General features: G+C 30.4%; 1 protein-coding gene across 1 annotated transcript; it reads left to right on the top strand.

Annotated features, from left to right (window-relative positions):
• The first annotated feature begins 1523 nt into the window (after positions 1–1523).
• Positions 1524–11217, top strand: LOC119682584 (paired box pox-neuro protein). The gene is made up of 4 exons (XM_038096057.1): positions 1524–1694; positions 4079–4219; positions 5483–5562; positions 9993–11217. Exons 1-4 carry the CDS (start codon positions 1682–1684, stop codon positions 11091–11093), a joined length of 1335 nt encoding a protein of 444 aa, XP_037951985.1. The 5' UTR covers positions 1524–1681; the 3' UTR covers positions 11094–11217.
• Positions 11218–18095: the final 6878 nt, after the last annotated feature.

The raw sequence follows: 18095 nt of genomic DNA, 5'->3' as shown, positions 1-18095 counted from the left end.
CAAGATTGATCCCATCAAAAAATACATAAAGAATAGAGCCCTGAAATTATTTCCGAAAACTGACAGACTTATCAACATAGCGTTATCAAATCTCAGAATGGTTACAAGCTCCTCGGGGAGGTATGCAGATCAGAGATCAATTGTTGCTTAGTCTGATAGAGTGATAAACAATAATCCAGTCAAGGTATAAAAGGGGTAAAAATGCTCAAGTGCACTGGCTCAAATAGCTTGAACATAATAATAATATGATATGCATGGTACAATTAATCATACAAGGCAAAATCGAAGGAAAACGCAAAATTGGGTGAAAAAAATTTTCTTTCTTAAAAAATATTAAACAAGGGAACTGAATGCAAAATATTAGTAACCTTATAGATGCGACCAGAAAAAGGGAGGAATATTCAGAAATAATCATAAATTTATAACTTTGCGTATATAAAAACTTGTTATGTTATGTTAAGCCTTTTCCGAGTTAGTGCATCTGGGCACTTTTACTCTATGATAGCTGGGGGATTCTGCAGAGTCCCGCCCATCTCACTGACTAATTTAAGTATTGCTGATATTTTGTATGTCTTTTAAACGACAAATAGTCCAATGTATTTTTAAAATTATACTTATAATGTGATATGATCACCTGTATTCGAAATCGAATTTCCAAATAAGGAAAATGACATGCATTTATATAATGATTGAATTTTTTGTGGTAAACTATATGTACAAAAAATTGTTATTATTATTTAGTTAAAATGGTGTACGATATCACTTAACGAAAACCTCCTTATCATTAATCGAAGACCTCATTTAATTATCGTGTTCATTTTTAATCGTTAGTGTGGAGTTGTGTAAGGCACCCTTTGAATTCAAGACCTCCTTTAATTATCGTGTTCATTTTTAATCGTTCAAGTTGAGTAAGGTATCTTTTGAATGATTTATATAATAAATAAATTTTTTACACATTTATTTACATTTACACAGTTAAAAAAAAAACAGTATTTGAAATTTTCGGTTTAAATAAAAGTTAAAACAAAAATGGATCGATAAGTATTGAATTTTATATGATAGATTTGTGCTTTATTTAAATTTGTGTAATATGATATTCTCTTGTTTTCTTATAAGTCGATAAATTTTTCAGAAACTATTTCTACAATAACAAAAAACTATAATTAAAAACTCTTAATTGCTGATTATTTGTATCAAACATTTTCTGATCTTTTAAAAAAACATTTCATTTCTAATTGTAGATACCAAAAAAAAAAAAATCGGAAAAAATTCGTGGAAAAAACGTAAATTAAAAGTCATATACAAATTTGGTGAGCAACATTGCCGGATTGTTTCGAATACACAGACGTTTGCGAAGTAAGAAGAGCGCATTACGGTTCCAGTATTAGTAACTGATTTCAGTTCGGACGGCATCAGTCATAAACTCCGCCATAAAACTTCACTAATTTTATTACATTTTTTGATAAAAACACAGCGATTAAAGCCCATTAAATTTGTAACTTTGCTCAGTTGAAGCGGTTGAATCGGTAGAATCGCTGAAACTACAGCAACCGGCAAGCTGAGCAGCTGTGAAACTGAGCGACGAAGTGGCCGAACTAGCGAGTGACACACTTGGATACGCTATACGCTGACAGTTAAACAAACCGTCGCAATCCCAAACCGACCAGTGAAAACTTGGAGTATGCCACACACAGGTGAGAGACGAGCATTTAGATTTATTGGTAGTTGTTCAAGATTTAGTAGAATTTAAGTAATACTTAAGTTATTTAGACTTAATTAACGTATCACAATTTCAAGTTAGACTCACACAGACCAGTACAGATCACTTGAGGTTTTTGTATTATTTTATGATAAACACGTTTAGATACTGTGGAGATTCTTCTCTTTATAACTGAATTTAATTTTTTATTATTTTACGGCTACATTAAAATAAATAAAATTAAACGAACTCAAATAGTAAAATTAAATAAATAAAAATAAAAAGCTGAACTTTGAAAGCATTGAGAACACACTCGATCATTCAAATATTATATATGAAACATTTTTATTGGTCACATTTTATTTCAAGCCAATCATATGACGCGGCCGTGCTCCATTGAAGTGCAGCTAAAAGTGCAGCTTAAAGTGCAGCTTAAAGTGCACGTGTACATCGAAACATGACCGGTGCATTTACATAGTGCAAGGGGCTAAGCCACTACATTTGAAACTGGTAAAATTCGCACTTCATTTGCGTTGGCAAGTTTCTTGCATTTTTGTTTTTTTTTTTTTTTTCTTATCTTAATATAAAAGATATTTTATGTTTTTATTTCCTTTTCAAATTCCATGTTTTTAAGTGCGAACAAAACCTTAAGTTAAATTTAAAGTTGCTTTCACGGTTATTAGTTTTATTGACGCCAGCCTTATTGTTTGGCCGAAATATCGTTTACGACGCACTTCAGCCAACTTAAGCTGCCTGTAATAAAAAATATGTATCTTCAGGGACGCGGTATTATTTCGAGAACAGCGGCTCAATCGCCGTTTTATTTTATGTCCGCGAAAATCGTGTTTGAAGTAAAAATAAAAATGAACCAAAAATTACAACTTTTAGGATGAGGTCAAAAGTGTTAAATGCCTTACACGATCTTCATGGCGAATATTAAAAACTTTTTACTGTTATATTAGTGTATTATTGCCGAACTTTTCAAAAATTAATTATTATAAAATGAAAGATACTAGCGTACTCATTCGTAATGTAATTGAGTAAAATATGAGTAGGTTAATATTAGTTACTAATAAATTTCATCTACTCACGACTCTTACTGCATAGTAATCTTACCGCATGTAATATATACACCTAGTAATGAAAGAAACCATATAATTTAGTATTTTAACTATTAATTAATGACACTAAATTGGTTGTGCCATTAAAGTTTGCAATATTACTGTGTTTTAAATTACGATTACTTAAGATAATAATTTTTTGAGAAATCACATTCTGTGCAAGAGGCGTCTTGAATTTATAAATGTGAAAGTTGCCACCATAATTTTTATTTGTAAATTGGTAGCACTGCCTTGTATTACCATGCAAGACTTCAGCCCAACCTATTCGTATTACCCAGTCTATTCACAACACCTTTTTTTGTAATTATACTTTTAAGCGTATTGTGATGACGCAAAGTCATGTAATCAACGTGACTCCGTGACTTTGACTTTGTTCTGATCCTGACGTCAAAATTGCTATTATATTTCGATGAAAGATATGAAACAATAGCTATCAAAAAATATATAATCGCTATAGGAGTTGCAGGTTAGATCAATATACAAAAAATGCAGGAAGTATTAATTCAGGTGTCAGTATAATTTGTAATATTGTGTATCGTATATATATTGTATAAAAAAAAAAAAAAAATATATATATATATATATATAAATATGTATTATTTGATTCGATATATAATACATAAGCTAGATGTTTTTATAGTCAATGTAATACTATGCTTATTACATACTAGCGTTATTATATATAATTTTCATCTTACATGAATTCTAGTCTATATATTTAATGCCGTGATACTAGGTGTCTCGGAATGATAAAATGTATAATTGCTTAAGAACTTAATACTATATTTTCATGATTACACATTATTGTAAAAACAATGGGAGTCTATATAAAATAAACTATATTTACTGAAATGATATTCTTTCTTCCAACAATCTGGGTAAATGGTTTTTGAGTTATATTCTTGAAATTCCAATTATGCTGACTTTATAGTTAACATATATCGAAACGTTTAGGTCCTTTCCATTAAAAGTATTTAGTAGCTTATCTATTATAAAATAACACAATGATCAATGTGGCTGGGGAATATAATTTAAAACTAATTTCCTCTTATTTTTAAGCATTGTGATCAATTGTTGCAAAGGGAATATAATTTATAAGTAGTAATAAGACAGTTCTTAGAATATTCTCAAGCATTTTTAAAGTTTTATATTCAAATTTCCCTTTCTGGAATGTCTTATTATAGACCACATTTACGCTTTATTTTAAATGTTAGTATTTGCAATAACTTCATTCTTTGTTTTTTTTTTCTATTCTCAGGGCAAGCTGGTGTTAATCAACTGGGTGGCGTTTTTGTCAATGGGCGACCACTACCAGATTATGTACGCAGAAGAATTGTGGAACTCGCGCTTTGTGGTGTTCGCCCTTGTGATATATCACGTCAATTATTGGTTTCACATGGTAAGTTTTGTTTATTTTTTTGCTTATTAAATGTCATCAAATGTATTAGGGAGTATAGAGATGAGGTAGTTTATTTTGTGGATACAGATTGAAAAAATAAAATCAAGTCCTAAAAATTATTAAATAAATTAAGTAGGTCATAGACTGTTAATGTTACACTGCATTTGAAATTATCTACTAAAATTAAATTATACTAATTATTAATTTAACTGCTGCACTTTATGCGGTGCATAAGCTTAAACAAATACATTAAAATAAGCAAATGTCAAAGTGCTAGCTAACAGCACGAAGGTGAGAAAAAAAAATTGTAAATAAATATGGAAATACAAATTCTTTCGCTAAAGCAGAGAGCTATAGTATTTGTTAACAATATTTAATAAATGAATTAACTAAATAATTTCACTACCAATTTCTTTATGCGTTTTTTATACGAACTAATAGATCAATTCTTTCTAATGTCAATTAAATTTCAAAAATGAAACTGTGAAAAGGTATGAAATAATTTATTTATTTATTAATTACATTTAAAAAATTATTATTAATTAATGAATAACGAAGCATTGTGCTAAAAGATCTAAGCCAAGCACTTGTCGGTCATAAAGTTTTAAGAGGTCTTATAAAGCAATGCGTTTTTTGCGAAAGACCAATGATATTGGGTTTTTGGTAATACTTGCAACAGATATATGGTCAAACAAAGAACTACAAATTTTAAATAAAATATAATTTTTTAATTGCAAATCGATTTGTTAGAACTTTTTTATTTAAAATACTTTTATTAACCGATATTTCCATTATAGAACCAGAGAATGGTTCTATACTCATCTGCAGAATACTTATTGGGCAACAGCACAATTGATCGTTTTTGGAGTAATCCACCATTTATATTTTGCATAAATACATATATCGAATCAAATCACAACTTATCTATATAAAACTGCTGTTTATTTCAAGTTAGTCTTGCTACTCTGGCAAAATATCTAAAGTATTATAAAGCAATCTTGAGTGCTATACATTTCGCTCAAGATTTACCAATATAAAATGAAAATTGCAGTAAAAGTGAATCTCGATTGAAAAGTTACCCCATATCTACAAATCAAAAACGACATTAGGATGACAAAAATGTATAAAATTAAAACAATTATTTAAACAATTATTTACTAACAATTTCTTAGATAAATATTTATGTGAACGTTTTAGATATAAAAATATTCACAAATAAAATTTATTAATATATAATTTATAATGCAATTTTTTTTTCGGTAGGTTGTGTTTCCAAGATATTAACTCGTTTTTATGAAACTGGATCTATACGTCCTGGATCAATCGGAGGCAGTAAAACTAAGGTATGACATTATAATATATTTAAAATTTTCTAAATGTTATAGATACAATATAAAGAGCTTAATATCGCCGGTATAACCTACGGATGTGTATTATTATTAAAAAGAACTGCGACCTAAAAGATCTATTGTGTCCCTTATTCGGATTATTCGATTTCTTTAATGAAAGACAGTATGGAGCTATTCTTCATAGTCTTGAATCCTTATGAGCCATGAAATACCCTCCTAGGTGTTTCTTTTGAATGTACATCAGGGCCGAGCACTCCCCAAACACATGGTATGCAGTTTCTCTCTCTTCTCTACAGTATCTGCAGTCTGAGTTTAATTGAATTCCTAACTTCGATAGGTGATTATTCAATCTACAGTGACCGATCAATAATTTCCTAGTAATTCTTAGGTTTTTTTTTTTTGATTGTGCTATGCAATCTTTGAAGCGTTATAGGTTGTAAGTCCCTAAAAGCATTTTAGATTGTGAAAGGCTTGGTATCCTTTTCCAATAGAGTTCTAATTCTTTTTTCTCTGTGCCGTTCATATGTATCTATCCTAATATGTAAGACTAAAAATAATTTTTTTCAAAGTCCTACTATATTTTGGTCAGTCATTGCTAGTGACGTTACTCAATTCAGTGACGTTTTTAGCGTCAAATAAATTGTTGCTACTTTGAAAATAAAGTCTAATTATCTGCTGTCATTTACCATAAAACTATTAATACTTGTTTTTGTTTTTTTGTGTTTTTTATAATGCAAATCACTACACTGAAAGCTGATTAATAACATTTCATATTAACTTTCATTATTTTATTTATATATTGTATGTAAATACATTTTGAGTATATATTTTTGTGTAGAACCTGACATGACATTCACTGAATGCTAAACAAACACTTGTGTAGGTATTTCACGTTCTTTTTTCTTTATATGGCCGGTGCTACTGTTACAAATCAATCTCATTTATTAAACGCGATAAGGTGCTGCGATTAGCAGGCGAATCCTGTTCGTCAGCTGCTCTTGAGTGTTCGAGTTCACACGCGTTCTCACAATGAATGCAGCAATCGTAAATTACAACAAACATAATCCCAACGGAACGTACATTTTATGGTCGTAGAAGCTACCGCTTTCAGTACGTAATCTGAACAAGCCATGATAAACGTTTATCACTTATAGACACTGACATGTTCAGGCCTTACCATATACTAAATGCACATAACAATTTTTCAAGTGCAAACTACACTTAAGCCATTACATCATAGCGAATACAATTTTTTCTTGTTTGTTAAATTACCAAATTTTCCAAATACCATATGTAAATACACTGCTGTCTAATTCTAACCCATAGGTAACAACTTATAAGCACCCATTAAATGCTAATGTTACCTGTTCTATTTGCTATTATTTTGTACTTTCCTTGTTTTTTTTTTTCTATTTTTTTAAGATAATAATCAATCAAAATTGTGTACGTTTGGGATTCACGCCAAACTATTAATATTCAATAATGATACCCACCACTCCATTAGCTTCTTGCACTCTGCACCCACGCTTCACCGTAGTATACCCAAGTACGTACGAGTATTACATATGTATGCCGAAGAACCTCTACGGTTAAAGTTTAAAACAAAACGCGCATTTAACACCTCCATTTTCCATTTAGCACACAAAGAACGCCCGTAGAAGCAGTTGAAGAGCGTGTATGGCGCTGATAAGGATCTTACGTGAAAACAAAGGCCGTAATTTGGGCACTAAATATGCGATATGCGGCGATTGCGATATAATTTCGTATCCTGCTACATACAATAAAACGAGTTAAATAAATTTATGAATTTTTAATGAATTGCTGCGTCACACGTTATGTTAAACTTTATTGCCAGTACGGAGGGCAAGGAGTGTGAGTTCATATTCCTATTTAGGGTAACTTTCATGACATTTTTGATTTTTTTTCTTTAGATAACCAAAATTCTAATTTTATAAATTTTACATTTATTTTATAATCATTATAATTTTATTATTGTAATGTTTTATTTGAAAATGTAGAAAATGTTGGTATCTGATATAGGTTTTAAGATTCCATATTTGTTTTTTATTTACGAAGTCAATATCTTAGAACTCATAGAAGTTCTCATATATAATGAGCGCACCTGTACTTTAACAACACTACATTGATTTTTATTTATGTTCATTATCAATTAATATGATACTTTCCTTCTCAGATCAGATTTCGTAATTATTCTGAATAAATATATTCACGATCTTGAGTAACGAGCCCAGTGATCGAACAATATAGTAACACTGTAAAGTGTTAACAATAAAATACATGTATTCAATTAATATATGCTGTTCTGCTTCTCGGATTAGATTTTATTGTTCTATTTTCGTAAATTATTTGGAATAGATGTATTCACGATCTAAAGTAAGAAGTAATTCAAGTAATACAAGTTACTATGACATTAGGTTACCGAGCTCGTTACGCTAGACCGTAATATTAAATGAAACTAGGTAAATAATAGTAAAGAAATAAAAAATTGATTTAATTACTGAATATTTTAACTAGTCATACAGTTGTTTCATTCTATTAAGAATCCATTGTCAGTGTCCTTGGTTTTATATAGGTTTCCAAATTGTAAGCTGTCCGGTTAAAACTTCAAACCTAACATATTTAAAAGACTGTATGGTATGTGGCGTTCCCTATATTTTTTTTAATCTTTCAGTTAATCTGTACTATTTTAATATTATTCAACTTCTTTAAGTAGGCAAATAAAGTGTAAATGGACTGTCATGCAACCCTGAATCAAACATTTTTCGGCATTATTTATTTATTGACTTAGAAATATTTTTGTTCGTCTCAAAATAAAATGTTCACTATAAGTTTTTACTGTCAATTGCCAGTATTTTATTTTTAATTTACTAGAGAGCGAGCAAGTGAATAGAAATCTTTCAGCTAAAAAATAACTCAATTTTTTAACAAAAATATTCCTTCAATTGCTTTTGGATCTCAAAGAGGAGCTATTTGTTTTTCAAGAGTAATAGAACGAAGTGACCATTAGTATGTGTTTTGAGTTCTATTATTTGGCGTCAAATTTTTCTTGGTTGAAATTATGTAGTAAAATATAACACGAGTACCTGACCATGAAAAGTCGAATTTTTCCTTACTCGGTAACACAATAGATTTAAATGGGTTCCTTTAGATTAATATATAATAAGTAGTATTGAATGATATCACGTTGATGATAACCATAAAACTCTGGAAGCATGGTGCTTCTATTCATTTAAAAATGGACTTCAAAAACTTTACTATTTTATTTTTTTATTGTAAATATGAACAGAACAAAAACAACACAAAGACTTTCCGAATGCGTGCATATCTAACTCCGATCGAGAACCAAATGCTAACGCCATTATAAATGCAGTAGAAAGAGCAAATGAATTTATTTGGAATATTGAAAAAAATTTGAGCTTATTACAAGGCTTCGGACCGAAAATTTTTGCATTCTAGTTTTCGTTCCGGTTTGAAACAAAAAAAAAAAATTGCGTGGGTTCCAATTTTAGTTCTAGAAAAAATATCGGGTTTTTTCGGTTTTCGGTTCGGTTCCGGTTCGAAGCCTTGTATTTTAGTTTTAAATTAAATGATTGAGTTAACATATGTTTCGTGCAAATATTTCTTATTAAAAGCATAATTTAAATCAATTTAAAGTATATTTAAAAAAATAAATAAATATATAATCAACAATAAAAGAGAAGTTCGCGCAAATGAACAGATACCAAACTAAACCGAAATAAACTGATATATTTTTTTCGGTTCGGTTCCGGTTTTCATTCCAGCAAAAATATCGGGTGTTTTCGGTTTTCGGTTCGGTTCCGGTTCGAAATCCTGCCTTATTGTAAATTTTTCGCAACCCATCGTTCACAACTCACAACATATATATTATTTTTCAACAAATGCAACCGATAAAAAGTAAGACTGCACTACTTACATATCCAATCAAAAACATACTGTATCTCTAACAATCTCTTAAGGTTGAAACTTGTACTGGGCGTGCAGCTTTTGTCAAGATAACAACCGGCGGATACCGAATTTTATAAAAAAAAACCCAAAACACTTGCTCGACCACTCGGCACGTATTAAGGCGGTGGCGCTTAAGTCTCAGACAAAGCGATAAATAATACACCGCATTCGAAAGGGGATAACTGGTAAATTTACAACAACATAATTCGCTGCAGTTGCGTGTTGCAATTGCATTTTGCATTGTGCTGACACAATTGAATTTCACGCTTTTTAATTGACTGCCTTGCACGCCACATTTACAACAATCGCAGCAAACAGTTTTCGAGGGGTCCGCACGTGCAACATTTTTTCTTTTAAGCAAAAATAATTTTTTACAATAATAAACAACGCTAAGAGATGCAATTTTAACACTATAATTTTTTTCCATGTACTTACAGCAAGTTGCCACGCCCACTGTCGTCAAGAAAATCATACGCCTCAAGGAAGAAAACAGCAGCATGTTTGCTTGGGAAATTCGCGAACAACTCCAACAGCAGCGCATTTGTGATCCTAGCTCTGTACCATCTATTAGTTCCATAAATCGTATTTTACGCAATAGTGGACTTTGCACGGATGAGATGACCAGTCAGCAAAGTGCCGCTGCGGCGGCTGCTAATCAAATGTGCTCAGCAGCATATGTAAATCCTGCTCATATATATGTGAATGCAACTAGTAAGTCAACAGCGGCTAGTGAAACTGCAACTACTGGACATCTTCAAATTACAACACTACCTACACATCCTGCCACAATACCAACACATTTGTCTCCTCAAACACATCCACACAGCATGAGTTTGCCGCCGCATTTTCGTTACAACTCTGCGGTTAATAATTCTGTTCTACTGGGCGATCATGGAAAAACAGTTGCTGATATGCCCATCAAACCAGCACCAAAGCTAGCAGCTTCGTTATCATGTAGCAGTGCCGCTTTGGCTGCATCCACATCCACGGCTGTTTCAGGACAATTGCATGCGCAAGATCTTAGTTATTCGACATTCCCAAAAAATTGGCTATGGAACTCTTCTTTGTTTTATTACACCCAAGTGCAGGCTGCAGGTCAATTCTTACCATACTCACATCCACAAAATGCGAGCTTCTTTGGCACAAAATCTGAAAGTTCTATAGATTTGACATCGCCCAGCGGTGCCGATACACTTAGCGACTGTGATTCTGGTAAATCATCGCCAGCAACATCGCTTAAAAGTTCTCACACAAGCTCTGAATCAGTTCCAACAAATATCACAAATTATCGTAAACGCAATCCCTATTCCATTGAAGAACTGCTTAAACCCGAAAAGCGACAAAAACTTGAGTTAGAAAATAAAAAGCAATTAAATGTGGATGACTTGAGTATGAAAAAAGAAGACGAGGTTTGCGGCAACAGTTCGGTTTCAAGCGGTAGCAGTTCATGTGGTGATAGTTGCGACGGCGTGCGCCCATCAACTGAGGAACCAAATGAAACTGCGGATTGTTGTGAAAACTTGGAAGTTGTACACTAAGAAAATTTTGTAAAATAATATTGAGCGGATATCATAGTATTTTTGTTATAAATATTTCGGCCTCATTTTTAAGTCCTTCGAAAAGAGTTTAAAACAAAACAGAGGCTATAGGACAAGTTGAATAGCTGAGCTATTCACCTGAGACTTATGCATTTGGTATTATTTGCTGATGATATATATTTAAATATTGAATTATATATTATATTTATTTATTAAATTTTTATTTGCTTATCTACTTAACTGATATATACCTAACAATTAATTCGCTTTTATATAAAAACCATGTGAAATATACGCTGTAGTTAGTTTTTAAGTAAACAATTTGTTTTAAAATTATTTATTATTTAGTGAATTAAGTATTTCAAAAATAAAATTAATAAATTTAACAATTCTAGATGTTTTATTTTCACTAAAAGAAGATTAATACTCGTAAATAAACTTTTGAAAAGTTAGAAAATTTAATAGCCCAAAAATCTCAAATACAATAACCGTATTTTTTTCCTTCAGAGTAGCAAAAAAAATGCTCGCAACTTACGAAAGAAAGCATATGAAGCAACAACAATACTCTTAAAATCTTCAGAGTTAGGTTTTACTCTCAAAAAAATTTTAAGTCTTAAGTTTCAATGCAACCAAATACAAAAATCAGTCTATTGTAAATGTTCTTTATGAAATATAGTGCAATATAGAGAACGAAATCCAGAGCATAACATTTAGATATTGATTTTATTAATATTAATTTATGTTAGATCCTGATCCTGATGATGACGCTCAAGAAGAGTTGAAATAGAAAATATATTATAAAATATTAGACAACCGTTGAATTTTAATTTTAACAAAAAGTGACCTATATCCGGATAAAAAAAATAAATATAAACTATTATTTTAAAAAAATAGGTCGATGAATAAATTAAAAATTGAAAAATATTTTTAATATTTTAAATATAAAAAAGTTTAGAAAAAAAATATATTGAAATTACTTATATCATTTACACAAATAAATATAAAATGGGATATTAGTTTTGTCAAAATAGTTTGTCAAGTTGTTTATCACGTATCAAAGAAAACATCGTAGAGCATAAACCATAAATTATTTAAATTCTTCATCAGTCGACGAGTTGAGTTTATTCAGCCCTGTCCATCTGTCATCTAATCTCTCAGGTTTTGTTTTATTGAAATGAAAGTTTTTCGCATACTTCTCGGGAATGGATATTGAGCATTTGATAGATTGGTCGAAATTGGACTACTACTCCTATAGCTGACGTAAAAATCAAAAATTCGGATATAGGTTTTAGCCCTTTTTAATAAAGACATTCAAATAAGATTTGTTACAGAAGGTACTTATAATTATTAAAGATAATACATAAAATTTTATTCATATCGGTTAAAGATATTGCTGTCATATAAATTGAAAATACTCTTGATAAGAAACTTTTTATTTTTTGATGAATGTACCTCAATTTTGGAACTTAAATATAGTTTAAAGAACACAGTCTGTGTAATAAAAATGGAGGTTTAGCCATAGGTAGAAATTGTATATAAACTTTACTTTTCAATACATTCGGTTTCATTTTATAGTTTAGATATCTGCATGTTTTATGCGATCTGCGACTCTAATAATCACAATACCAATTTTTACCAAATAAACTTTTAAACAAAGTAAAAAGAATATCATATGTTGGCTATTACCAGATTAAATTATATGTATGAAATGAGGTTCAGAGCTCTAACTTTATTGATACACCAAATATCATACACTAATTAAGTTAGTTCTAACTAACTAAAAACGTTGTAAGACGTTAGTAAAACAGGGCTGAGGGTACTGGAAAGTGAGAAAGTGGTTTACATTACCTGTGTTATCATCGTATCAAGTTGAGTCTATCTGAGAACATAATATGTTAATTCTACATGGAAGTTACTATACTTTAAGTCAAATTCATTGTGGCATCCTAGCTGACCTCTCCTCTCCTAGCAGGAGAGTACTGACCTTAAATCTAGGTACTCAAATCAAGGTTAGAAGAAAATCAAGAAATAGTTTAACAAATTTATTCCAATTTATTTTAAAAGATTAAATGTGTTACTAACACATTTGTGTGGCTGCTAACAAAAAATATTTAGTATGGCCATAGTCTTTCGCTTCACTGTGAGTTCGGAATCCTCTAAGTTGTCCATCATTCTATTTAGTATTTAGTATTGAATATGAATAGACTTCAAGATATATATGTACTAGTGTTTGCTTTGATTATCTCTAATCTTTAAATTTTTAAGGCTTATATGTAGAATTTTTTACATTGACATTTCGAAAACGATTTTAAGTGTCTAATTTCTATGACAATATGTAACCATTTATCGTTTCCAGACCAAAATTACCACTATGCGGTAATTATTTCGAGTCATTTGAGTCCATATAAGAAAGTTAGCAGAGATTGGCAAAGGTCAGAACTTTGTCAACATATCAAAAGTGTTTTGAAGACTGGAAAAACCGTTGGCATTTGTGTCAAGCACAAATCATAGACCAATTTCAATTTTACCAATCATTTCGAAGCGCTTTGAAAAGCTATTCTAAAAGAGACTAATGCCTATACTAGAATCCGAAAAGCTAATACCAAACTGTATATACCTATATCTAAATTGTTGAGTTATAATTAATTTGTTGATGCAATATATCTAATATATTTTATTTATTTGTTAGTTAACACTGAAACTAATTTTAAAGTATAAATAATGTATATATACATATAATTTTATTAATAGCATTACAACAAAATTTTTTCTAGCTTAAAATTCTTCTCTCCATCGTTTATAGCTTTTGCATTCCTAAGTGCACATACAGACTTGGTGGTCCATGTTCCAGTGCTGCCTTACTCAAGCACACTGTGCATGAAACGTATCAATCGTTGTTGCGCTTAATTAACTTAAGCAACGCGCCAATGAAGTGTCAACTTTCAAGATACTTACAACAAAAGTGGCAACTACAACTGCATAACAGCAATAACAGCAACAATAACACAAGTGTTAAAATTACCTGCATGAACATAAATGCGCTTGCAATCGCCTCACCTTCATTTTGTCAACTGGAATCTGCATTGTGCATTGTGCATTGTGCATTGTGCACTGCAATGGGCACAAATGTGGTCGCCATCGTTCACTTATTTGGCAAGTTGCTCACAGTGCATTCTCATTTGCTGAATTGACTACTTGATGTATTTTCTATCCACGATTGCTCTTAACGAATTGGAAAAGTATTTAGACGCAACGAACGTGCATGGAATATTTATATTTAGTCAAGCACTGTAGAATCTGAAGGTGCAAAATTAAGCGCGAAATTCCAATGGAACTAAGATAAGAGAGGTCGCAGATAAGAATTTTTTAAATTTAATGATTTTAAACTGTGGTAAATGAATTTGCCAAATTTATCCAAAATAATATATTATATATTAGCTCTCTAAAAGAATTAATCTATAATTTATTCACTCTTCCATTTCTTGACGATTCATCTTTTAAATAATGAATTCAGTGAAGAATTGTACAACTACCTATTCTACTTAAATCTGTCAATATATTTATCTCCAATAATTTATTTATTATGACTGATATTATTACGAACCCAGATATCTATGCATAATTTTATAGATATTATTGCGCTCTATAGTCTTACTTAGACTAAATACGTATATAAGAAAGTAAGAAGTTTTCTATATTACACATTCATATGAAACTTCGACTCGGAATTATACATAAATGATTTCTATAATATATATTATTATTATTATTATCTGATAATAATAATAATGTTATTCGACTTCCCACAGGATTTCACATTGGACATTGCGGCGTCAAAAAACATCTATCGAATCTAGGTATTATAAGGAACGGTAGCTGCAGTCTTTGCCACGAAGAAGAGTAAATGGCAAAACACATTCTGTTTCACTGTCATTGTCTCACCAGATTCAGACTTCGGTTCTTATCAACTACCTATCCATTTATAACGGAATTTGGCAACATCTCTGCAAGGGACAAAAAGGCATATTTAACTGTTACCTACCTATGGAACTAAAGTGGGTTTGTCACAATAATCCTAAGAGGCAATTTTGCCGTTTGCGAATATATGGTGTTATAATCATATTTGAATTCAAACTATATTAAAACTTTCAAATATGCTTAATATGGCAACGTATTTAGTGACTGAGAAAACTTTTATAAAATTAGTTTTAATAAATTCATAGAACTTTTAACACGTCAATTGAATTAATCTAAAGCCAGACTAAATACATCGCCTTTAAATACACCACAATAATTTTGAAATGTCATTGTAGTAATCAAAACAAAAATGGTAAAGAAAATAAATGTGCAACAAAACTTGTTAATCTAAATAGATATATGCTAAGATTAATTAATGTGCATGTTTCTACTAAAAACCATATCCTTAGACTTACCAGAGCAAGCTTCGTAGACTATCTACTGCGATAAAACAATAAATCTCTTAAGCTGTGGTGTCTCGCTGTCCCTTACTATATAATAATAATAATGATAATCCATAAAAAGTGGAAAAGATAAGAGCGAAACCATAGAACTGGCGAACGATAGAGTAATACCTATGTGATTCAAGTCCTCAAAGCGAATAAAATGGAGCTAGTATGGACAAAATAAGCTGGGGTAATAAATGGCGCAGAAATCAAAAAATGGAGGTCAGAAAGTACCTAGATCGAAAATTAAAATAGTGTTGCTTGCAACGCCAACATAAAAGAGACCCTTCCTGGAAGGAATTGTGATATGAAAACTGTTTTGGGAGGAAACAAATCACTCCAAAGACAAAGTGTTTTAGTCTGTGTACTATATATTAATATATTAGAGAGTCGGGCACATCATTTCGATGACGGTTGGTTTGACGTTGCATAAAACATATCACCTCATCACCACAAAAAAATACAACAAAAAAAAAGAAAAAAAAAAAGAAATGGGCTGTGAATTATAGTATGTATCAGTGCTGCCCACATTAGAAATGTTTCAAAAAGAGGCTCAATATATTTCATTAAAATAACTATAATGTATGTTTAAAGTAGGATATGCTAAAATTCAGAACAATGAATTAGTTAGAAAGAGAGTTGTAAACTCCATACTTTTCTAAGAGATAAACAAATCTACATATTATAACAGATTAAAAAAGATACAAGTAATACTCATTCGAAATATTACAATATTTAATTGGAGTATAAAGTTTTGTGTGATCACTGAAAAACACTTACCCAAGTAGGTGTTTATAATCTTTAGAAACAGATTTGAACTTAAAGATACTAATGATAAAAATATGAGATTATCATAATAATCTAATATTACTAATAATATTAAAATTATCATAATATATTAACATAATATTAACATAATATTAAAAAAATATTATTATAAAAATATTACTTATATCAAAATTAAACAAACATTTTTCTGCATAAATGGATAGTCATGTGAGCTCCTTCAGATCTCTCGATATGAAGTTAGGAATAGATGAAATGAAATACAGATGAATAGATGAATACGATAAAATAGCAATACAGTAAAACACATTAAAATAACACTATTTACAGTATTTGTTTATTCTAATTTTTATTATCAATTTTTCTTACAATTTTTTTAAATAATTTAATTACAATTACAGAGTTTTATTCCATTTGCTTAGATATATCGGAAAATTTTCTCTGCAAATAAATTTTGATTCCACACATTCATTAATAATATTTATTATTTTTATTTATTTATTTTTGTTTTTTTTTTGTTTTTTGGCCAAAGAAATATTTTCGTTTGTCGTTTTTATGGTATTTAAAAATTTAATATTATTGATTCCTTACTCATAAAAAAATGATTAATGCAGTGTTTAAATATTCGAAGCTCGTATATTTCGCAGCTTCACATTTTTAGGCTTTAGACAAACAAAAAAATAAATGTTAAATGAAATAAAAATGTACTTTTTAAGGAAATAAAAAAATTCCTAATAAATAATCGCAGGAGAAAAAAAACTGCAGTAATTGTATCACGTGCAGTTGGCAGCGCATCCTTGCAGTTAAGTTCATAAAAATCAGTGTTGGATTTTATGGATTTTCTTAAATTTTATTGAATTTCATTGAGTTATGTTGGTCGAATTGATCGAGTTGATCGAGTTGATCGGGTTGATGGCGTTGATGTGGTTGATTGTGTTGGTTGTGTTGTGCTGTGTTTTGTGTGATTGACACAAAAAAGTGCAATTTTCTGATCTGATGATCGCAGAAATGTTTGCGTATTGATTATATTTGTACGTACTGGGGAAGCATCGATCGTTCGGCGACACTTTCCAAACATGTTAGACTGTTATTGATAGAATCGCTGTAATAACAAAACGTTTTCTGCCATATACTCGTATACTCGTGTACTCGTATACCCCGCAAATCCGACACATATTCAACAAAATATTTTATACGGTCGCGATCGAAATATCAATGAGCTTTACCGATTTTGTGCAATTGTGCGGTTTTTCATGCGGCGCACAGCAAAAAGATGTGGCGGGCCTATCGTCGTTACGCAAACATTTTTGTAGATACAACAAAATCACAGTTTTCTCTGCTGTACAACATATCATTTTTTCTTAAGTATTTCATATAGTTTGTGTGGAATCAATGTATAGATACTCTGAGCTAGGCATTCTTGTATGAACGTTAAAAATCTGTTGGATTTGTGCTGTTCATCATCCTCAGAATAAATCAAATAAGTCAATACGTTTTTATATACTTATTTAGTTACTAGAAAGGTACACTGAAAAAGGAAACTTTTCTTTAAATTTACATTCATATGACAGGAGTCCAAATAAAGTTACTTATTCCAAAGATTCAACTAAATCAACTAATAACATAGAATTACTAACTTTTTGGTTATATATCGTGGTATATAGTAGTAAGATAATAATTAAGATATGATTTATTAGATATTATATAATAATATTTAATCATATATACAATAAATGATATAGTTCTTGTTTAG

This window comes from Teleopsis dalmanni, chromosome 2 (genome assembly GCF_002237135.1).
Source record: "Teleopsis dalmanni isolate 2A chromosome 2, ASM223713v2, whole genome shotgun sequence".
Taxonomy (NCBI): domain Eukaryota; kingdom Metazoa; phylum Arthropoda; class Insecta; order Diptera; family Diopsidae; genus Teleopsis; species Teleopsis dalmanni.
The sequence above is the reverse complement of the archived record's forward strand: the minus strand, read 5'-3'. Positions and strand labels throughout refer to the sequence as shown.

Bases quoted from the DNA above. Each gene is read 5' to 3' on its own strand.
- LOC119682584 (XM_038096057.1), top strand. The intron at 4,220-5,482 runs GTAAGTTTTGTT...TTTTTTCGGTAG, and splicing joins TCAATTATTGGTTTCACATG to GTTGTGTTTCCAAGATATTA. The intron at 5,563-9,992 runs GTATGACATTAT...ATGTACTTACAG, and splicing joins TCGGAGGCAGTAAAACTAAG to CAAGTTGCCACGCCCACTGT.